The sequence below is a fragment of the Melanerpes formicivorus genome, unplaced genomic scaffold (assembly GCF_026170545.1).
Source record: "Melanerpes formicivorus ecotype bairdi unplaced genomic scaffold, bMelFor1.0.p_v2 SCAF_102, whole genome shotgun sequence".
Lineage (NCBI taxonomy): Eukaryota > Metazoa > Chordata > Aves > Piciformes > Picidae > Melanerpes > Melanerpes formicivorus.
Genome location: NW_027142454.1, coordinates 182,430 through 205,510, shown reverse-complemented (window position 1 = coordinate 205,510; position 23,081 = coordinate 182,430). Strand labels below are relative to the sequence as shown.

Below are 23,081 nucleotides of genomic sequence, written 5' to 3'. Positions count from 1 at the left end.
TCACTCTTTAGCCTCTGGAGGATCAGCCCTCTGCTAGCACAACCAAGAGAAGAACACATTCCAGTGCTGCTGGGTGGGATAGGGGCAAGTGGTTCACTGGAATTTGTCCTGGCACTACTAAGCCTCCTTTGCACTGCTGAGTGTAGCAACCCTGGTCTGAACCAGAAACCACATCATCACTCTGAAGGGAGATCTGACTTCTTCTGGCTGGAGGAGCTTTCTGGACTCAAATTCTTCCTGCTCCCAGGCAGCACCCTACAGCTTCTTGCAGAAAAGGCCTTACACCAGGTGGTGTTGGTGTTGGTGCTGGTGTGTGTTCAAGAGAGGATTGGATGTGGCACTTGGTGCCATGGTTTAGTAGCCATGAGGTGTTGGGTGACAGGTTGGACTTGATGATCTCTGAGGTCTTTTCCAACCTCATTGATTCTATGATTCTAAGAGGGTTTGTAAGGGCTTCTGGGGAGACCATCTATCTACATCAGGAATTCAGCTCACAGAAAGCTGGTGCTTTGCACTGGCCTTGGCTGCTGTGCTCAGTTCTCTTCCTAAAGGGTCAGTGAGGACTCCCTACCACTGGAACTCATTCCTGGTGACCTCGGGGAGCAAGGCAGGTCAGAGCATGGCAACATGGAGTGATGGGCCTCCCCTGTCCATCAGGCCTTGCTGCCCACCCTTCCTCTTCAGAGCTGGTGGCAGAGGAGACAGGGACACGGTGCACCAGCCTGTCCACTGCCTTCATGCTTCCTGCTCTTGGGTGGGCCCAGAGAAGTGAAGCTGCAAATCGATGCTGACAAGCAACATGACCCCAGAGCTGGGGTCTCTGCCCAGGATGGTAGGGGACAGATGATTAGTGATGGAAAGGCAGCTCAGAGCTGCTGCCTGTGTGGATTACTATTAGCAGCTCTGTCCTCATCATCCTTCCTCTGTCTCCCAATGCGCTTATCAGCTGAGAGTGAATGTGCTGGAACGTGCTGGGCACGGCTCGCTCCTTGGCCTCGCTGCGCTCAGGGAAGGGCCACAGGAGATGGCTGCATGCAGTGATATGGCTGGGCTGCTGCTGCAGGCTCCTGGAGGACACTGAGTGTGGCAACTGCTCGAGCAGGGCCAGGCTTTTCATCCTCCAGCTCCTGCAAGAATGGGAAGGGGGGAGCCAGAAAGGGGTTGTCAGCCCAGGAGGTGGATTTTAAGCTGATTCAGTGTGGGAAGCACCTGTGCCTACAGCTCAGGACTGTGAAATAAGCACAGGTGTAGGCTGGCTCCAGCAGCTCTTGGTTTCTCAAACCTCACTGCCCAAGAGCCTGGCTGCTGCAGCTGCTCAGAGTCCTCAGTGGGGGACAAGCATCCTCCTCCTGGCACACAATTCAGGGCTTTGGGGTTGGGATAGCTTTGTGCTCGCACGTTCCTGGCTTGGATCACCCACAAGAAATAGCAGGTGCTCAGCCCTCAGGCCACAAAGACACAAAGAGCAGCCCTGCAGAGCCCTGCAGAGCCCTGTGTGCTGCTGCAAACCACACTGGGGCCTTCCCTGAGCTTTTGTTCTTGGAGAGAAAGTTAAGGAAACAAGGAGTTTTTGCCTATTCGCTCATCACAAGACCAGCCTGAGCTTGGCTTGTGATCCACTGTAGTGCTGAGTGTGGTCTGCTTGGCCTGCCTGTCTCTTTGGCCTCTGGAGCAGAGTGCATGGGGTTGGAAGGGACCCTCATAGGTCATCTTGTCCAGCCCCCCTGCACTCAGCAGGGACACCTCCAACAGGCTGCTCAGGACCACATCAAGTTTGACCTTGAGTGTCTCCAGGGATGGAGCCTCCACCACATCCATGGGCAACCTGTTCCAGTGTCTCCCCACCCTCACTGTGCAGAACTACCTCCTGATGTTCAACTTAAATCTCTGCTTGTTTTAAACCATTGCCCCTTGTCATATCACCTTCTAAGCAGTCCCTCCAGACACTGAAATGCAGCTATAAAGAAACCTGCAATAGGGAAGGGAAAGGAAGGGAAGGGAAGGGAAGGGAAGGGAAGGGAAGGGAAGGGAAGGGAAGGGAAGGGAAGGGAAGGGAAGGGAAGGGAAGGGATATAACAAATATAGAATCCTGCAGTGGTGGAAGGAGCACTCTAACCACAGACAGCAGCACTGAGGGCAGCTCCAGGAAAACCAAACTGCTTAGAAGCTGAGAGGCTCAAGCAAAGACAGCACAAAGATCAGCAGCTAGAAACCTTTGCATGCCTCATAAATATGGCAGGAGAACTTGGCAAGAGAAAAGCTTCCCAGAGCTTGTAGTACCAATGAGGAGGATAAAAGCTGGAAGAAAATGGCTTTGAGACCTTGGGCCAAGGTGCTGGGGAGGTGGTGAGGCAAAAGCAGCCTAAAATTCCCCTGCCTTTGGCATCCCCAGCAGTGTCACACTGCACCTCCAGATAGGCTGGGCTGCCAAACCTGCCCTGCATCAAAGGCAAAGAAGTACACAAATGTGATGACAGAGGGGAGGAGTGGAGCTGAGACCTGGCTCCCACTTGGAACAAACTCATCCCTAACTTTGCAGAGCCAGCTCAGGCTCACTGGATGCTGACTACTGGGATCTCTTCCTGAGAAGACAACCTCCCTTTGCTGCCTGAAATATCACCTACCAGCACTAAAAGCTCATAGAACTGTGGGTAAAACCTCAGCAAAACTGGCAAGCCAGCCCTTCTCCTGACCTCAGGAAACGCTCTTTGCTTCTCAGTCAACACCTCCTGTGCTTGGCTCTGATCCTGTGGACAGCCAGACATGGATGGGAGCTGGGTTGAGCTTCTCTGCTCCCAGGGCTTGGCTGGATCCTGCTGCACCCTTCCTGAGGAAGGCCAAATGAGGATGCTCCCTGCTCTGGATCACCCTTTTGGCATCTCAAGCCTGCAAAGAGCTATTTGGGAGCTGTAAGTCTCTTTGCACCTTCTCTCATGAATGGATGCCCATTTCTCTTATGCAATACATTCCTCCCCCATCTCTATCTATAGAGCCTCTTCACACTGGGAGCAATCACTCTGCAGGACAATCTCACTCCTCTTTGGCCATCAGCCTAACTACAAAGCAATTTGCTGTGCTCCAGGCAGGGCCCAGCAGCCATGATACCTGGCTGAGCAATTGTATAGAGTCCTAGAATTGTTTCAGCTGGAAAAGCCCTCCAGGAGCATCCAGTCCAGCCAGCAACCCAACCCCACCCTGGCCACTAAACCCTGTCCCACAGTGCCATGGCCACAGGTTTCTTGAACACCTCCAGGCACAGGGACTCCACCACCTCCCTGGGCAGCCTGTGCCAATTCCTGACCACTCTTCCTGTCAATACATTTTCCCTCATCTCCAACCTAACCCTCCCCTGGCACAATTTCAGGCCATTCCCTCTCCTATCAGGTGAAACCAGGGAGAAGAGGCCAACCCCAGCTCACTGCAACCTCCTTTCAGGGAGCTGTAGAGAGCAATGAGGTCTCCCCTCAGCCTCCTCCTCCCCAGACTAAACATCCCCAGGTCCCTCAGCTGCTCCTCCCCAGCCCTGTTCTCCAGACCCTTCCCCAGCTTTGTTACCCTCCTCTGGACACTCTCCAGCACCTCAATGTCCTTCTTATGTATCCAGTAGGTCAGACTGGATTAGCAATCCTCCTTTCCCACAAAGGAGCTGCTCAGGGATAGTTGTAAAATGCAGAGGAATGGCTTCACAAGTGGATGACAGCCACCCAGCCAGCTGGAGCGTGTCACTGTGGGGCTGTTCCCATCGGCCCCTTAATTCCCCATTGCCACAACCTCAGTGTAACTGAGGAGTCATTCCCCTGTCAATGGACTTAATCTAGTCCTAAGCCAGTCTATAGAATAGAATAGAATAGAATAGAATAGAATAGAATAGAATAGAATAGAATAGAATAGAATAGAATAGAATAGAATGAACCAGGTTGGAAAAGACCTTTGAGATCATTGAGTCCAACCTATCACCCAACACCATCTAATCAACTAACCCATGGCACCAAGCACCCCAGCCAGTCTCTTCCTAAACACCTCCAGGGATGGGGACTCCACCACCTCCCTGGGCAGCACATCCCAATGGCCAATCTCTCTTGCTGGGAAGAACTTCTTCCTAACCTCCAGCCTAAACCTCTCCTGGCAGAGCTTGAGACTGTGTCCTCTTGTTCTGGTGCTGCTTGCCTGGGAGAAGAGACCAACCCCCACCTGGCTACAACCTCCCTTCAGGGAGTTGCAGACAGCAAGAAGGTCTCCCCTGAGCCTCCTCTTCTCCAGGCTAAGCAACCCCAGCTCCCTCAGCCTCTCCTCACAGGGCTGTGCTCCAGACCCCTCCCCAACTTTGTTGCCCTTCTCTGGACACCTTCCAGCATCTCAACATCTTTCCTAAACCCAGAACTGGACACAGGACTCAAGGTATACAACAGGCAAGGCACAGCTTAGAGGAAAATGAGGATTTCATTGTAAACAGCCAGGCCAAGGGGAATTGTTTCCTATCAAGGGAAAAGCAACAGCCACACCATCAGCACAGGTGCCCTGTGCTGCAAACATGGAGCTCCTAAGGCCATGGGAAACGAAGAGCACAGCAGAAAGGAGGAAATGTGTTCAGAGCCCGTGGGTGAGATTTTCTCTGGCTCCTGAGTGGGTTCTGACACTCGGGAGGGAGGTGCTGTGCTGCCTGGAGAGATTCTGGAGGGATGTGCCATGGATATGTGGCTCTGCTGGGGGAGAATCTGGCACCCTCACCCTGTGAGGAGAGGCTGAGGGAGCTGGGGTTGCTTAGCCTGGAGAAGAGGAGGCTCAGGGGAGACCTCATGGCTGTCTACAATTCCCTGAAGGGAGGTTGTAGCAAGGTGGGGGTTGGTCTCTTCTCCCAGGCACCCAGCACCAGAACAAGAGGACACAGTCTCAGGCTGTGCCAGGGGAGGTTTAGGCTGGAGGTGAGGAGAAAGTTCTTCCCAGCAAGAGAGACTGGCCATTGGGATGTGCTGCCCAGGGAGGTGGTGGAGTCCCCATCCCTGGAGGCGTTCAGGAAGAGACTGGCTGGGGTGCTTGGTGCCATGGTTTAGTTGATTAGATGGTGTTGGGTGACAGGTTGGACTCGATGATCTCAAAGGTCTTTTCCAACCTGGTTAATTCTATTCTATCCTATTCTATTCTATTCTATTCTATTCTATTCTATTCTATTCTATTCTATTCTATTCTATTCTATTGCATTCCATCCCATCCCATCCCATCCTATCCTATCCTATCCTATCCTATCCTATCCTATCCTATCCTATCCTATCCTATCCTATCCTATCCTATCCTATCCTATCCTATCCTATCCTATCCTATCCTATCCTATCCTATCCTGGGGCCCCCAGGGACAATCTATCAAACCCCCTAAACCCAGACACAGGCTAATTCATGTGTCCTGAGGTTTTGTCCTGCATGTTTGCTCTCTCTCTGCCTTTGGACCCCTTGGTACAAAATGAACCACTGCATTACAACAGCCCTTGAGGCTTTGCTGTTTCTCATCTTCATCTGGAGTTTGATTCTGTCCTCCTTTTGAATGAAATGCCAGGCACTTCTGCCTGGCATCCCTCCACAATCATTTTGACCTGGCTGAATAGCAGCTTTTGCTTCCTGCTGCCTTGAGACAGGCTGGTCCCTGCTGCATGACTTAGACATCTTCACACCCCACTCCGTAGGTGAGGCTGACAGATGGGTGGAGAAATGGTTAGATTCAGATTGGATGTCAGGACACTGGCACAGGTTGCCCAGGGAGGTGGTGGAAGCCTCATGCCTGGAGGTTTTGAAGGCCAGGCTGGATGTGTCTGTGAGCAACCTGCTGTAGTGTGAGGTGTCCCTGCCCATGGCAGGGGGCTTGGAACTGGCTGAGGCTTGAGGTCCCTTCCAACCCTGACAGTTCTCTGATTCTATGATTGTGTCCTACAGTTATTAGCAGCTGGTGTAAGCAAGGACCATGCTTCCATCCCTCTGCTCCCACATGCCGTGCATGGCAAGGCACAGCCTTGGCTCTCCTCCTTCCCTCCCTTCCTCCCAGGCTATCCCAAACCCAGGCTGCCTTTGCCTGTGCTGCTTCAGAACAAAGCCTGCACTATCCCTCCCCATGAATAAACATCAAACCGCAGAGCCAAGGGACGAATCCCTTCCCACGACATTTGTTTTATGCCTGTTTGTGGGTTACACACCAGAGATCTGCTCAGGCCAGGGATGCCCTGTACAAAGGTTTTTCACCGGCATCTGGAGGCATTCAGATCGTTAGGAACATGATGGGAGGCATTTGGGAAACAAACGGTTTTAAATGGCACTCCTCAAGAGTGGTGAGTAAGCAGCTGTGACTCAGCAGCACTTCCCAATGCCTCCCAGGAGGGATGGAAATAAATCCCCTTAATAACTGGCATGTGCCTGAAATGTGCTGAGTCGTTTGGAGCTCTCTGCGGTTGCTGCTGGGGGAGCTGACTTGCAGGCATACCTGAAGACAGCGCAATGCCTGCAGCAAATGCAACCTCAGCTCCACTACAACCTCAGGTCTGGTGTCCCCAGCAGAAGAAGGACACAGAGCTGCTGGAGTGAATGCAGAGGAGGGCCACAAAGATGATCCAAGGGCTGGAGCACCTCTGCTGTGAGGACAGGCTGAGGGAGCGGGGAAAAGACTCCTGGGGGAATCTAATCTCTTCCAACCTGGTCTATTCTATTCTATTCTATTCTATTCTATTCTATTCTATTCTATTCTATTCTATTCTATTCTATTCTATTCTATTCTATTCTATTCTATTCTATTCTATTCTATTCTATTCTATTCTATTCTATTTTATTCTTGCCTTCCAGGACCTGAAAGGATCCTACAGGAAGGCTGCAGAGAGACTTTTCCTAAGAGTGGCTAGAGGCAGGACAAGGAAGCTGAGAGACAGTAGATTTAGACTGGATCTTAGGAAGAAGGTCTTCAGTATGAGGGTGGTGAGACACTGGAATAAGTTGCCCAGGGAGGTTGTGGCTGCCTCCTTCCTGGGGTATTCAAGGCCAGGTTGGATGAGGCCCTGAGCAGCCCAGTCTAGTTGAGAGGTGTCCTGCCCATGTAGAGGGGTTGGAGTAGATGAGCCCTGAGGTCCCTTCCAATGGAGGCCACTCTATGATTCTAGGAAGTCTGGTGGTCACTTTCTGGAAGGATTTTAGCCCCATCATGCTGGAGCAGGTCCAGAGAAGGGCAGCAAAGCTGGGGAAGGGCCAGGAGAAGAGGGCTGGGGAGGAGCAGCTGAGGGAACTGGAGGTGTTCAGCCTGGAGAGGAGGAGGCTGAGGGGAGACCTCCTTGCTCTCTACAGCTCCCTGACAGGAGGTTGCAGTGAGCTGGGGTTGGTCTCTTCTCCCATGGAACAAGCAAGAGGACAAGAGGAAAAGTCTTGAAGTGGTTCCAGGGGAGGGTTAGGTTGGAGATGAGGAAAAATTCCTTTGCTGCAAGAGTGGTCAGGGATTGGCACAGGCTGCCCAGGGAGGTGGTGGAGTCCCCATGCCTGGAGGTGCTCAAGAAACCTGTGGCCATGGCACTTGGGGACATGGTTTGATGGCCATGGTGGTGTTGGTTGATGGTTGCACTGCATGCTCTCAGAGGGCTGCTCCAACCCCAACAATTCTGTGATTCTGTGATCACCCTTCCAGTCATAAACACCTACAAGCACCTTTGAGGCTTCTGCTGTGCTCTGTATACAGCCTCAGTGCCTCTGCTGTGCAGTACTTCCAATAAACAGACCTATTTTTTGTTCTGGCTGACAGGTCCTTCAATCCCTTTATGAGCAGAAAGGTTCCAGAGAAGGACAAACAGTATCTGGCTGTGCTCACTGACACCAGATGCTACCCAGGGCAAGGCCACTGCTGTCAGCTCTGTGGGGAGTGGCTGTGCTGAGTCCCATCAGGTGGGCTGAAATCTGCCTTGCCAAGGCTCTCCTGTCCTCCAGGAACAACTGGATGGTGATGTGGAGCTGGCCTTCACCTGACCTGCATCCCACCCTAGATCCAACAGATGCCAGAAGCCCTTGTAGACTAGACTAGACTAGACTAGACTAGACTAGACTAGACTAGACTAGAATAGAATAGCATAGACCAGGTTGGAAAAGACCTCTGAGCTCATCCAGTCCAACCTATCACCCAACACCATCTAATCAACTAAACCATGGCACCAAACACCCCAGCCAGGCTCTTCCTAAACACCTCCAGGGATGGTGACTCCACCACCTCCCTGGGCAGCACATCCCAATGGCCAATCTCTCTTTCTGTGAACAACTTTTTCCAAACATCCAGCCTAAACCTCCCCTGGCACAGGTTGAGACTGTGTCCTCTTGTTCTGGTGCTGCTTGCCTGGGAGAAGAGACCAAGCCCCACCTAGCTACAACCTCCCTTCAGGGAGTTGCAGACAGCAAGAAGGTCTCCCCTAGCTCCCTCCTTTCCAGGCTAAGCAACCCCAGCTCCCTCAGCCTCTCCTCACAGGGCTGTGCTCCAGACCCCTCCCCAGCTTTGTTGCCCTTCTCTGGACACCTTCCAGCATCTCAGCATCTTTCCTAATCTGAGGAGCCCAGAAGGAGGTTTTTCCCCTTCTCAGGGCTCTGCTCCAGCTGTGTTCTTCTGCCAGATACTTTTGAGCTCCTCATCTTTTTTGCTCTGTCCTCTCTGGCACTTCCCCTGGGCTTCCAGAGAAGCCATCTCCCACGGGGAGATGGAAAGCAGGACTCCACCTCTCATTGATCCACCGCTAATGCCCCAGTCCTGTGGCTGCTCTGCTCTTCCCTGCGTGCCCAGTGCTTCCCTCTCACACCACCTCCTCCCTAGCAGCCCTCACCACGCCTGCATTTGAATAACAAATCTCCCCTGGGAACACAAGCAGCCCTTCTTCCAAGGGAACAAGGGTGGTGGGTTTTCTTCTTCTTTTCAGACTAAAAATACTCCCTGCATCATCAAAGGGAAAAAAAAAGAGAAAGAAAGGGGAAAAAAAAGATATCAAGCAGATAAAGCTCATGGAGGAAAAATCCATCCTGTGCTCAGGGAAAAAGGAGAAAGCTTGCAAGCAAGGAGCAGGAAAGAGGAACATCTCCTCCCACCCAGGGTCTGCATCTTCCCAGGTGACCAGGGATGTTGGACAGCCTGAGGGGGAGGTGGGGATCCTTTCCCAGGATCCTTTGGAGGCCTAGTGCTGTGCTTTACTCAGAAATCAAGTCCCAAATGGAAGCTGAAAGCAGAGGCACCAGGGAAAAAAGGACCTCTAAAGATGGATTTGCACCTGAAGAGGCTGAGCTTTGCACCAGCCAGGGAGCACACAATGCCAGGAGAATTCACCTGCCTGGCTTCTCTCCTGGCTGCTACCTGAAGGGGAAGGCAACACATATGGTTTTAAAACCAACACCATCTAATCAACTAAACCATGGCACTCAAGTGCCTCATCCAGTCTCTTCCTAAACACCTCCAGTGATGGTGACTACACCACCTCCCTGGGCAGCACATTCCAATGCCTGACCTCTCCCTGTGAAAAACTTCTTACTAATGTCCATTCTAAACCTACCCAGTAGCAGCTTGAGGCCATTCCCTCTTGTTCTATCACTAATCATCTGGGAGAAGAGACCAGCACCAAGCTCTCCACAACCTCCTTTCAGGCAGTTGTAGAGAGCCATGAGGTCTCCCCTCAGCCTCCTCTGGTTCACACTAACCATCCCCAGCTCCTTCAGTAGCTCTTCAGAACAGAACAGAACAGAACAGAACAGAACAGAACAGAACAGAACAGAACAGAACAGAACAGAACAGAACAGGAGTAGAATAGAATAGAATAGAATAGATCAGAATAGATTAGGTTGGAAAGGACCTTCAAGATCATCAAGTCCAACTTATCACCCAACACCATCTGATCAGCTAAATCATGGCACCAAGCACCCCAGCCAGTCTCTTCCTAAACACCTTCAGGGATGGTAAGATTTATTCTCCAGGCCCTTCACAGCTTCTTTGCCCTGCTCTGCCCTGGCTCCAGCACCTCCACATCTCTCTTGTGTCAAGGTGCCCAAAGCAGGACACAACACTCCAGGTGTGGACACACCAGAGCTGAGTCCCAGGGGACAATCCCCTCCCTGCTCCTGCTGAACACAGCATTTCTAACCCCAGCCAGGATCCCACTGGCTTTCTTGGCCACCTGGGCACACTACTGGCTCCTATTCAGTTGCTGGAAGACCAGGTGAACTTCCACCCCACCCCCTGACTGCTGCCCATTCACCACCAGCCCACGGCGTCTGGGAGAGCCCCAAAAGCAGCCGTGGTGTTTACTTTGGAGTCAGGATTGAAGCGTTGCCATGCCAACACTACAGAGCTCATCTTGGAGCAGGACCAGCGTGCAAAAAACCCATCATGCTGGCACATCAACCACTCAGCAAGGTGGCCCCTTCCAGAGAGCAGCCTTCCACACCACACGTGTTTCCAACCTGCTACGCGGCTGCCGCCCACTCCCCGCTGCCTCCCCTCGGCTCCATCGCACGCAGCCTTCTCCCGTTCTTCGGGGGCTGTTAACCAAACCCAGGCGAGCTGGGGCTCCCAGGGCAAGCCTGCAAAAGCCCTCCAAGATCCAGCCATCAACCCTACACCACCATGGCCATTAAACCACGTTCCAAAATGCCATGGCCACACAGGTCTTGAACATCCCCAGGGGCAGCGTCTCCACCTCCGACCCGGGAAGCCTGTTCCTATTCCTGCTGTGGGCTCTGTTGGTTGGCACAAAGACCTATCAAAGACTGTCCTCACACTCTGCTGTTACTGCACTGTGATCAATTATTAGGGGAAGATTTTTGGCCTTAGAGGGGCTCAAGGGAATTTGGAGGAGACTTGATAGGGTGCTTGGTGCCATGGTTCAGTTGATTAGGTGGTGTTGGGTGAGAGGTTGGACTTGATGATCTCAAAGGTCTCTTCCAACCTGGTTAATTCTATTCTATTCTATTCTATTCTATTCTATTCTATTCTATTCTATTCTATTCTATTCTATTCTATTCTATTCTATTGGAGTGGGCTGTGGGCAGAATAGCTTTCGGTTAGAGAGACTGTGGGCCATGCACCGTGGCCATGCAGGCAGAGAGTGCTTTGGGCTTTCCCTTGTTCTCTGCTGCCTTCCTCTTTTCTCCTGCATGCTGATTTTGCAGCAATGATTCCCAGGACTTTGACCACCTCAGCCAGCACCAACCAGCCTCTCCTGAATGAGCCAACCACCTCCCCAGCAACAAGGCAGGCTGTGAAAATAACAAGTGCTTGCCTCCCTGGTTGACGTTTCCACCCCTCAGGAGCTGCCCAGCCTTTGATTTGTCTCCTCTGCTCAAAACCATGGTTGATGGTAACTGAGATGTAGCTTGTGGAGGGATGAAGGATGGCTTTGAGCTTCATGGGAAGGGGTGACAGATCCTCAAAAGGCAGGCTGAACTATTTACCCAGTGCTGTTACAGTGATGAAGCCAGCAGCTCCAGTGGGGAAGGAATGAGGATATGATGCTGTGGCTATTGCAGCAGCAAGCCAGCAGACATCAGCTGCAGCTGGAAATCATAGAATGATAGAATCACAGAATGGTCTGGGTTGGAAGGCTCCTCTGCAGGTCACAGAATCACAGAATAAGCCAGGTTGGAAGAGACCTTTGAGATCATCAAGTCCAACCTATCAGCCAACACCATCTAATCAACTAAACCATGGCACCAAGTTCCTCATCCAGTCTCGTCCTAAACACCTCCAGGGATATTGACTCCACCACCTCCCTGGGCAGCACATCCCAATGGCCAGTCTCTCTTTATGGGAAGAACTTCTTCCTAACATAAAGCCTGAACCTCCCCTGGCACAGCTTAAGACTGTGTCCTCTTGTTCTGGTGCTGGTTGCCTGGGAGAAGAGACCAACCCCCACCTGGCTACAACCTCCCTTCAGGCGGCTGCAGACAGCAAGAAGGTCTCCCCTGAGCCTCCTCTTCTCCAGGCGAAGCAACCCCAGCTCCCTCAGCCTCTCCTCACAGGGCTGTGCTCCAGACCCCTCCCCAGCTTTGTTGCCCTTCTCTGGACACCTTCCAGCAACCCAACATCTTTCCAAGACTGAGGGGCCCAGAACTGGACACAGGACTCAAGGTGTGGCCTAACCAGGGCTGAGCACAGGGCACAATGACCTCCCTGCTCCTGCTGGCCACACTGTTCCTGATGCAGGCCAGGATGCCAGTGGCCTTCTTGGCCACCTGGGCACACTGCTGGCTCCTGTTCAGCTGCTGTCCACCAGTACCCCCAGGTCCCTTTCTGCCTGGCTGCTCTCCAGCCACTCTGACCCCAGCCTGGAGCACTGCATGGGGTTGTTGTGGCCAAAGTGCAGCACCCAGCACTTGCACTTGTTGAATGCCATCCTGTTGGACTTTGCCCATCTGTGCAGCCTGGCAAGGTCCCTCTGCAGAGCTCTCCAACCCTCTAACAGATCAACTCCTGCCCCCAGCTTGGTGTCATCTGCACATTTACTGATGATGGACTCAATCCCCTCATCCAGATCATCAATATAGATATAGAACAGGATGGGGCCCAGCACTGATCCCTGGGGCACACCACTGGTGCCTGGCTGCCAGCTGGCTGTGGCACCATTCACCACCACTCTCTGGGCTCAGCCTCCAGCCAGTTCCTAACCCAGCTCAGAGTGCTGCTGTCCCAGCCAGGGGCTGACAGCTTGGCCAGGAGTTTGCTGTGGGGGATGGTGTCAAAGGCCTTGCTGAAGTCCAGGTGGACTACATCCACAGCCTGCCCCACAGCCACATGGCTGTCACCTGATCAAAATGTGAAATTCCCACCCCAACCAGCAAGGGTTGGCTGTATCCTCCCTGCAGAAGCAGACACTCAGGAATCTTGCACCCATCCCTCAGAACACTCCAGTCAGCAAACAGAACCTTCCTGCCAGCATGGCAGTGCCTCCCCTGCCCTCCCCGCCCTTACTAGCAGCATTTTTATATTCCTCATAGAGCCTGGGTTAGAGACACACAGCAGGAGCCAGCTGCTCTGAACAGGTAGCTGCCTGAAAGGAAGGAAAATCCCCAAGTACTTAGACCTGACAAGCAGAAAAAGCCAGTGACAGAGGAGCAGGTCTTATGAAAGAGAGCTCCTCCCACACTCTGTGACTGGTTCCCCACTCCTGGCAACTGGAAGGCAGCAGGTGAGACCAGCTGTGTCTCTGCTCCTTCAGGATGTGCAGAGGGGGTGAGACTGGAGGTACTTTTGCTGCTCAGCAGCAGCTTGGACACATCTTCAATGGCTGTGGCCATCTCTGCTGCTTACAAAGGAATGAGTAGTGTCATAGAATCATAGCATCACAGAATGGTCCAGGCTGGAAGGGACCTCCAAAGGTCATCCAGTCCAACCCTGCCCTGCAGTCAGCAGGGACATCCCCAACATGATCAGGCTGCCCAGAGCCCTGTCCAGCCTTCAATATCTCCTGGGATGAGGCCTCAACCACCTCCCTGGGCAACCTGTTCCACCACTAACATCCAGTCTAAATCTGCTCTGCTCTAGTTTGAAGCCATTGCTTTTTGTCCTGTCACTGCAGGCCTCTGCAAACACTCTCTCTCTATCCTCCCTGTAGTCCTCTTCAAGTACTGGAAGGCTGCTACCAGGTCTCCCTGGAGCCTCCTCTTCTCCAGGCTGAACACCCCCAGCTCCCTCAGCCTGTCCTCATAGCACAGCTGCTCCAACCCCCTGATCATTTTCATGGCCCTCCTCTGGACCTGCTCCATCAGGTCCGTGACCTTCCTATACTGAGGGCTCCAGACCTGAATGCAGTACTCCAGTTGAGGTGTCATCAGAGCAGAACAGCAGCTCTCCAGAGTGAACAACCCCAGTGTCTTACTGGCCAGCTGAAGGGTTTGGAGCAGCTGCATGAGAGCAAGCTCTGCTCTCTCCTTTGTGTAAGACCTCCCTGGCTAGCTGGAGATGCAGACCTAGGGCAGCAATGGCCCTGCAGATGAGGAACACTTCTAGATGTCACTCCTCCTGCTGCCAGCTCCTGTCTCCATGCCAGCTGCTCCTTTCTCCTGCAACATGTGAAGGATTTATGACTTTGCACCTGCAGAGCTCTTCTGGAGTGTCAGCCTGACCTTGGGGATTGCGTGGTGATAAGGTGCCATGAGCAGGCAGGATGTGCTCCTGGCTCCCTGCACCAGAGGACAAGAAGCAAGCACCTAGGTGCTGCCTGCAGGCCATGAACCTTCTGTGAGCCAAGCACTGCTGCTCTCCTGAGGAAGGAGCATGCCTGGAAGTGAAATCTTACACACAGACTGTTTTGTTCTCAACCTGGGGACAGGTCCTTGTCAGCAGGCAGGGTCAGCGAGACCTGGGGCAGCTGCTTCTCCTCATTTGTTTTGTCTTTTCAGCTTGGATTTCCCTACATTGATCTCACTTTGACCAAAAAAAGGGGTCAGTCTGGACTCTTCTTCCAGCCTTTCACATCTGTTAGACTAAATATTGGAGGAGAAGGAGAAGAAAAATGGGGCCTTTGAGAGAGGTTTGGGCAAGAGGACACAGTCTCAAGTTGTGCCAGGGGAGGTTCAGGCTGGATGTTAAGAAGAAGTTCTTCCCAGAAAGAGAGATTGGCCCTTGGGATGTGCTGCCCAGGGAGGTGGTGGAGTCCCCATCCCTGGAGGTGTTTAGGAAGAGACTGGATGAGGCACTTGGTGCCATGGTTTAGTTGATTAGATGGTGTTGGGTAATAGATTGGACTCAATGATCTCAAAGGTCTTTTCCAACCTGGTCTATTCTATTCTATGCTATGCTATGCTATGCTATGCTATGCTATGCTATGCTATGCTATGCTATGCTATTCTTCCTCAGTAACAAGAGCACAAATCACCTCATTGGCATTTAAGAAGGAGGGCAGAGGGTTTTTCACTCCAAACACTGCCAGGGTGCCATGTGCAAGGGATACAGAGGTAGAATTTGGGGGGGGGGGGGGGGGGGGGGGTAGCTATAATAACCAAGCAGTCACTGGGGAAAACCTGTCCTGCACACTTGCCTCCTCCTTCCTGGAGAGGTTTCCACTGGACTCCAGAAGAAAATGTTTCCCCATGAGCACAGTCAGACACTGGAATCATCTCCCAGGGGAAGCAGTGGATTGGGCAGTTTGAAGGCTTAGCTTGTCAGGGTGCTGGGCCAGCTCATTTCAACTGTGCTGTTACCTAGAAAGGTTGGCCCAGATGATCCTGGAAGTCTCTGTGATTCTCTGAACCTATCTCTGTGATTCTTCCCTGCTGCTGAATCAGGCTGGAAGGCTGCAGCCCCACTCCCCGAGCTCTCCCCTCTCGGGGGCTTAAGTGATGAGCAGGGGAAAATCCCCCACGAAAAGATTTGCATTAGAAACCCTTGGCTGAGGAATGGCTTCTAAAATAGCAGAGCTTTGCTTGAAAAGGGATGAACCATGCAGCATAATGCTCAACAAATCGCCTGTTTAATGGCCTCTCTTTACAGCAGCTGTGCACTAATCACAGAAGCAGGGTAGCAGCCTTTGTGAGATTAAAATAAATACTGCTTGAGACTACTAACAGCAACCTCCTCTGGAGGTGGACTGAGAGAAAGGAGTGAGAGGAAGACCACAGCCTGAGAGATTTGGCTTCTTTCCCTTCTGTCTGCTGCTGGATGAAGGAATTTTACACTCACAGGACCATAGAATTGTCAGGGTTGGAAGGGACCTCAAGGCTCAGCCAGTGCCAAGCCCCCTGCCATGGGCAGGGACACCTCACACTACAGCAGGTTGCTCACAGCCACATCCAGCCTGGCCTTCAAAACCTCCAGGCATGAGGCTTCCACCACCTCCCTGGGCAACCTGTGCCAATGTCTCACCACTCTCATCTGTGAAGAAGAAACTCTGAATCAGCCCTCAAAATCCCAGCAGGGTGGGGGTTGGAAGGGACCTCTGGAGATCACTGAGTCCCACCCAGCTGCTAAAGCAGCAGTCACCTAGGGTAGGCTACACAGAAACTTGGCCAGGTAGGTTCTGATGCTCCAGAGAGGGCAGCCTGCTCCAGGGCTCCAGCACCATCACAGTAAAGATGTTTCCCCTCACGTTGAGGTGGAACTTCCTGGGTTCCAGTCTGTGTGCCTTGCCCCTTGTCCCATCCCTGGGCATCACTGACTGGCCCCATCTTCTTGACACCCATCCTTAAGGTGTTTGTTAACATTGATCAGACCCTCTCTCAGCCTTCTCTTCTCCAGGATACACAGCCCAGGTTGCTCAGCCTTTCCTCACAGGAGAGATGTTCTATTCCCTTCATCATCCTTGTAGCCTCCTTTGGACTCTCTTCAGTAGTTCCCTCTCTCATGAACTGTGACCTTAGTGCTGCCTTCCAATACCTGAAGGGAGCCTCCAAGAAGGCTGCAGAGGGACTACTCCTGAGGGTGTCTAGAGACAGGACAAGGGAGAATGGTTTGAAGCTGAGGCAGAGCAGGGTTAGACTGGAGCTGAGGAAGAAGTTCTTTAGTATAAGGATGGTGAGACTCTGCCCAGGGAGGCTGTGGATGACTCTTCCCTAGGGGTGTTAAAGGCCAAGCTGGATGAGGCCTTGAGCAGCCAAGTCTAGTTGAGAGGTGTCCCTGCCCATGGCAGGGGAGGTTGCAGTAGATCATTTCTGAGGTCCCTTCCAACCTAAACCATTCTATGACGAGGAGAAACCTTTTCCCCATGAGGAGTCAGGTTGCCCAAAGAACTTGTGCAGTCTCCCTCCTTGGAGGACTTCAGCCCCACATGAATAAAGCCCTGAGCAACCTGGTTTGACCTCAGAGCTGTCCTTGCTTGGGCAGGAGGTTGGGCTAGACACCTCCTGAGCTCCTTTCCAGCCTGAGTTATCACATCATCCTAGGAACATCTGGCACCTTTCCCATGGGAATATGAACAGCCATGACATTTTGTGCAAGCCCAGAGCTCCACCTCTCCTTCCTGGCAGTCCCAATAACACCTCACACTTTGACAGGCACTTAAGCAGGGCTGAGTTTTCCTGCTGGAATTAGGTCTTCAAGCACTAAAACAAACAAACAAACAAAACCCCAAAGGAAAACCACAACCAACCAACCCCCAAACAAAACAGAAAGGAGAAACTGTGCGTTTTCAAGCTGTCTGCCAGGGCTCAGACATGGAGAATGATTTGTTTCTGTTTTGCTGGGCACAGGTTTTGAGCTGAGACAAGCTAAGTTGCCTGGCTGAGAGCTGAGTCACCCAGTAATCACCAGATTAATGTATTCAGTTTGAAAGCCATCAGCGTTAGTTCTCGGCACGCTCACAAGAGCTCCATTATGGAATCATCTCCACGCTTGGCATGGAAATGTCTCCAGGATTTAGAAGTTCTGGGGGGTGGGAGGGGGGGGAGGGGGGGTAGGGACAAAAAAATTCCCTAGATGCAAAGAAATCAAAATTCCCCCTTTGCCAGTGGGAGCAAATAAAGTCAGCTCTCCCTACAGCACGGCCACAGCAGGGTTTTGGCATCCCTGCCAGTGAATGCCTTCGTTATCAGCCCTCAGATAAGGAGTTTGGGGATGGCACACGGCTGGCATTTGATAGCCACCTAAAAATAGTCATGACAAACTCAGTGGCACACAGGGCTCTGCCTTCACCAGGGCTTTGTTCTGAAATTATTTTGCTCCATAGAATGGTTTGGGTTAGAAGAGACCTTAAAATTCATTGGGGGCATTGGGGCTTGGACTCAATGACTCTGGCTGGGGCTCTGAGCAGCCTGCTGTAGTGTGAGGTGTCCCTGCCCATGGCAGGGGGGTTGGAACTGGATGATCCTTGAGGTCCCTTTCTACCCTGACAGCTCTGTGATTCTATGACTTTAAGAGGTTCCTTCCAAACCAGACCATTCTATGTGTCTATGATCATTCAGTTCCAACTCCCTGCCATGGGCAGGGACACCTCCCACCAGCCCAAGTTGCTCAAGGCCTTGCCCAACCTGGCCTTGAACACCTCCAGGGAGGGGGCAGTCACAACCTCCCTGGGCAACCTGTGCCAGTGTCTCCCCACCCTCACTGTCAAGAATGTCTTCCTAATGTCCAGTCTCAATCTTCCCTCTTGCAGCTCCAAGCCATTGCCCCTCCTCCTGTCACTGCAAACCTTTGTGAAGAGTCCCTCCCCAGCTTTTCTGTAGGCCTCTTCAGATACTTGAAGACTGCTCTAAGGTCTCCTGGAGCCTTTTCTTTTCCAGGCTGAACAGCCCCAACCCTCTCAGCCTGTCCTTACAGGGGAGGTGCTGCAGCCCTTTGATCTGGAACTTTGAAAGTGGCTTTTACTTTCTCTGGGATGGCAGCATGCAAAAAGGGTGGTCCTGGCTTCTCTGGGGCTCTGAGCTTCTCCATGTGGGCTTGACATGAGCCAGAAATGCAGCAAGGCAAGGCAGAGGCTGGCAGGGGCACCTGACAGAGGAGCCACTGTTTAAAAATAGGGAGCTGGTTTAAAGCAACAACAGAGTAGCAACTGTATAAGGCCAGGCTGGCACGGGAAGGCTGCCAGACATCTCTTGTTCTGATAAGCTCCATGCTAACACTGCTCTCCATACAGGACACTGAGGTGCTGGAACATGGCCAAAGAGAGAAACCACCCTGGGAAAGGGCCTGGAACACAGGTCTTATGAGGAGCAGCTGAGGGAACTGGGGCTGTTTAGTCTTCAGAAGAGGAGGTTGAAGGGAAGACCTCATTGCCCTCAACTCCTTGGAAAGAGTTGGGGGTTGGTCTCCTCTCACATGCAACAAGTGACAGGACAAGAAGAATACAGAATTAACCAGGTTGGAAAAGACCTCCAAGATCATCAAGTCCAACCTATCACCCAGCACCATCTAATCAACTAAACCATGGCACCAAGTGCCTCATCCAGTCTTATTTTAAACACCTCCAGTGATGGTGACTCCACCTCCTCCCTGGGCAGCACATTCCAGTGGCCAACCTTTCTTTCTGTGAAGAATTTCTTCCTCACCTCCACCCTAAACCTCCCCTGGCACAGCTTGAGACTGTGTCTTCTTGTTCTGGTGCTGCTTGCCTGGGAGAAGAGACCAACCCTCTCCTGGCTACAACCTCCCTTCAAGTAGTTGTAGATGGCAATGAGGTCTCTCCTGAGAAGCAGCCTCAAGCTGTGCCAGGGGAGGTTCAGGTTGGATATTAGGAAATATGTCTTCTCAGAAAGGGTTCTCAGGCACTGGACCAGGCTGCCCAGGGAGGTGATGAGTAACCATCCTGGGAGGTGTTTAAAAGCCACGTGCATGTGGTGCTGAGGGATGGCTTAGTGGTAGTGGCTTAGCAGTAGTGGTGGAATGATGATCCCCTGTGAGTGGTTGGACTGGATGACCTCAAAAGTCTCTTCCAACCTCAGCAGTTCTAACAGTTGTATGACTTCACTGAAGTCATAGGTGAGGTCTTGGGTGACAGGTTGGACTTGATGATCCTTGAGGTCTCTTCCAACCTCATTGATTCTATGATCCCTTTGTGTGCAAGTTCAGTGGCTGGGTATGGTCAAGTGGGGGGAGATGATGAGTAAAATCCAGTCAAGACATCACAAAAGTCAAGTTAAGCCTAAAATCTTTCCTATGGTAGGGGTGTGAAGAGCAGCAAGACTTCTCTTTAGAGCTCCCTTCCAACCCAAACCATTCTATGGTTCTAGGATTCTGCCCAGGTCGTTTATCCTCTCAGCCTGCCTGTCCAACACACACAGGGAGCAGACAGGACACTGACTCCCCACATCCATCAGTACCCATGTCTAGGCTGTCCTTAGATAAGAGAGTTTCTTTTGTAGTGGCCTGGCAAATGGCAGGGCAAGAGGGATAGTGGCTGTTGTGACATAGATGCCTCCAGGACTACACTTGGCAGCAGCTGTGCCTACAGCCCTGTTTGGTGCGGCACTGCACGTGCCACAGGCACGCAATGGTGATGTAAGTCCCCCCCCCACACCTCCCTCCTCTTCCTCCTGAGATACTCAGAATCACAGAATAAGCCAGGTTGGAAGAGACCTCCAAGATCATCAAGTCCAACCTATCACCCGACCCTACCTAATCAACTAGACCATGGCACTGAGTGCCTCATCCAGTCTCTTCTGAACACCTCTGGGGATGCTGACCCCACCACCTCCCTGGGCAGCACATCCCAATGGACAACCTCTCTTTCTGTGGAGAATTTCTTTCTAAGATCAAGCCTAAACTTGCCCTGGTGCAGCTTGAGACTGTGTCCTCTTGTTCTGGTGCTGGGTGCCTGGGAAAAGAGACCAACCCCCACCTGGCTACAACCTCCCTTCAGGTAGCTGTAGAGAGCAAGAAGGTCTCCCCTGAGCCTCCTCTTCTCCAGGCTAAGCAACCCCAGCTCCCTCAGCCTCTCCTCACAGGGCTGTGCTCCAGACCCCTCCCCAGCTTTGTTGCCCCCCTCTGGAAGAGTTCCAGCATCTCAACATCTCTCTTGAATTGAGGAGCCCAGAACTGGGCACAGGACTCAAGATGTGGCCTAACCAGTGCTGAGTCCAGGGGCAGAATGACTTCCCTGCTCCTGCTGGCCACACTGCTGCTGACAGAAGGCAGGATTGGCCTCAGCTGGTGCAAACTCCTCCTGCTGGTGCCCTGGAGGCAGGGGGGGCTCAGCTCTCTCGGTGCACTTACCCTCCGCTCCTTGTCGCCGTATTCGATGCCCAAGGTGTCCATGGCACGTACAATAGCTGCCAGGGACTGGATAGTGTTGCTGTAGACCACTGGCTTGTACTGCTTCACGTCTTCTCCAGAGAAGCCATCCTCATGGATGATCCTGAGGAAGATGCAAAGGACACAAAGAAAAAAAAACACCAGCTCTTGAGGATGTCAATTGAATGGGAGAGCCGCTCAAGAGAGAGCTGTGCTCTTTTGAAGAGCACATCTGCCAGCTCAATTCACTGAATTCAGTCAGCAGTTCTTTTTAAACCTTTCTGGTTGTTCTCCCAGTGGTGGAGCTGAGCCCAGTGCCTGGAAATTACCACCCCTTTTTGCTCTCTCTCAAGGAGGTTTTGCACGGGGTCAGCATATATGAGGGTGGTGAGAGCCTGGCCCAGGTTGCCTGGTGAGGTGGGAGATGTCCCAGCCCCGGAACCATCCCAGGCCAGGTTGTGTGGGGCTCTGAGCAACCCGTTCTAGTTGCAGCTGTCCCTGCTGTGTGCAGAAGGGTTGGACTGGATGACTTTTAAGGATCCCTTCCAACACAAACCATTGGATAGAATGGAATAGAATTAACCAGGTTGGAAGAGACCTTCAAGATCAAGTCCAACCTATCACCCAACACCATCTAATCAACTCAACTATGGCACCAAGCACCCCAGCCAGGCTCTTCCCCTCTTGAACACCTCCAGGGATATTGACTCCACCACCTCCCTGGGCAGCACATCCCAATGGCCAATCTCTCTTGCTGGGAAGAACTTCTTCCTCACCTCTAGCCTAAACCTCCCCTGGCACAGCTTGAGACTGTGTCCTCTTGTTCTGGTGCTGGTTGCTTAGGAGAAGAGACCAACCCCCACCTGGCTACAACCTCCCTTCAGGCGGTTGCAGACAGCAAGAAGGTCTCCCCTGAGCCTCCTCTTCTCCAGGCTAAGCAACCCCAGCTTCCTCAGCCTCTCCTCACAGGGCTGTGCTCCAGACCCCTCCCCAGCTTTGTTGCCCTTCTCTGGACACCTTCCAGCATCTCAACATCTTTCCTAAACTGAGGAGCCCAGAACTGGAGACAGGACTCAAGGTGTGGCCTAACCAGTGCTGAGCACAGGGCACAATGACCTCCCTGCTCCTGCTGGCCACACTGTTCCTGATGCAGGCCAGGATGCCATTGGCCTTCTTGGCCACCTGGGCACACTGCTGGCTCCTGTTCAGCCTACTAGCAACCAGTACCCCCAGGTCCCTCTCTGCCTGGCTGCTCTCCAGCCACTCTGACCCCAGCCTGTAGCACTGCATGGGGTTGTTGTGGCCAATGTGTAGAACCCTGCACTTAGATGTGTTCAATCTCCTGCCCTTGGACTCTGCCCATCTGCCCAGCCTGGCAAGGTCCCTCTGCAGAGCTCTCCAACCCTCTTCTTTGATATGATACCTCCCTGCCAGCTGAACTGCAAGCAGCAGAGCCTGAAGAGCCTCCCAGTCACAGTGGAGAGGTTTCCAGGTCCTACGCCACTCATCCTGTCAAGGTCTATAGTCAATACTTGCAACAGCTATCAGATCAGCTCTTAACCAGTAAAACAAGTGACAGAAAACCCTAGATCTTGTCTAGACCTTTCCCCAGTAAGTCCTGGTGTGCCTTGCAGCAGGAAGCCTAGTCACGACACCCCTGTACGCACAGTGCCAGCCACGGAGACAGGGCATGTCTTAGCTGGGTAGTACCTGAAGTGTCTACAGCACTTCACACTTTCTCTCTCCTTCCCTCTCCTCTAAACACAGTGCTGGGTGTTTTTCCACCTCAAGGCATGTTATGAGTCAGCCAGAAAACCAACGGTATCCTGGGCTGCAGCAAAAGCAGTGTGAACAGCAGGAGGAGGGAGGGGATCCTGCCCCTCTGCTCTGCTCTGCTGAGACCCCACCTGGAGCACTGCATTCAGTTCTGCTGCCCCCAGCATAAGGAGGACATGGAGCTGCTGGAGAGGGTCCAGAGGAGGCCATGAAGGTGATCAGAGGGCTGGAGAAACTCCCCTGTGGGGACAGGCTGAGTGAGTTGAGGTTGTTCAGCCCAGAAAAGACAAGGCTCCAGGAAAATATTCTAGTGGCCTTCCAGTACTCGAAGGGAGCCACAGGAGAGCTGGGGAGGGACTTCTGACAAGGGTTTGCAGTGGTAGGATGAGAGGGAATGGATTGAAGCTTAGGATGGGGAGATTGAGACTGGAGTTTAGGCAGAAATTCTGTGGCCATGGCACCTAGGGACATGGTTTAGTGGCCAGGGTGGTGGTAGGTTGATGCTTGGGCTCAATGATCTGGTTTGAAGCTGAGGGACAGTAGATTTTAGACTGGATCTTAGGAAGAAGGTCTTCAGTATGAGGGTGGTGAGACACTGGAATAGGTTGCCCAGGGAGGCTGTGGATGCCTCCTCTCTGGAGGTATTCAAGGCCAGGCTGGATGGGGCCTT

At 52.5% G+C, this 23,081-nt stretch overlaps 1 protein-coding gene across 2 annotated transcripts in view; it reads right to left on the bottom strand.

The window, feature by feature from the left end:
• GNAO1 (G protein subunit alpha o1) overlaps positions 1-23,081 on the bottom strand; it is a 230,871-nt gene that overhangs the window by 120,680 nt on the left and 87,110 nt on the right. For both annotated transcript variants that reach the window (XM_068166614.1, XM_068166613.1), the window contains exon 3: positions 20,618-20,759. In XM_068166614.1, coding sequence (XP_068022715.1) covers positions 20,618-20,759 — 142 coding nt within the window. The remainder of the gene's footprint in view (positions 1-20,617; positions 20,760-23,081) is intronic.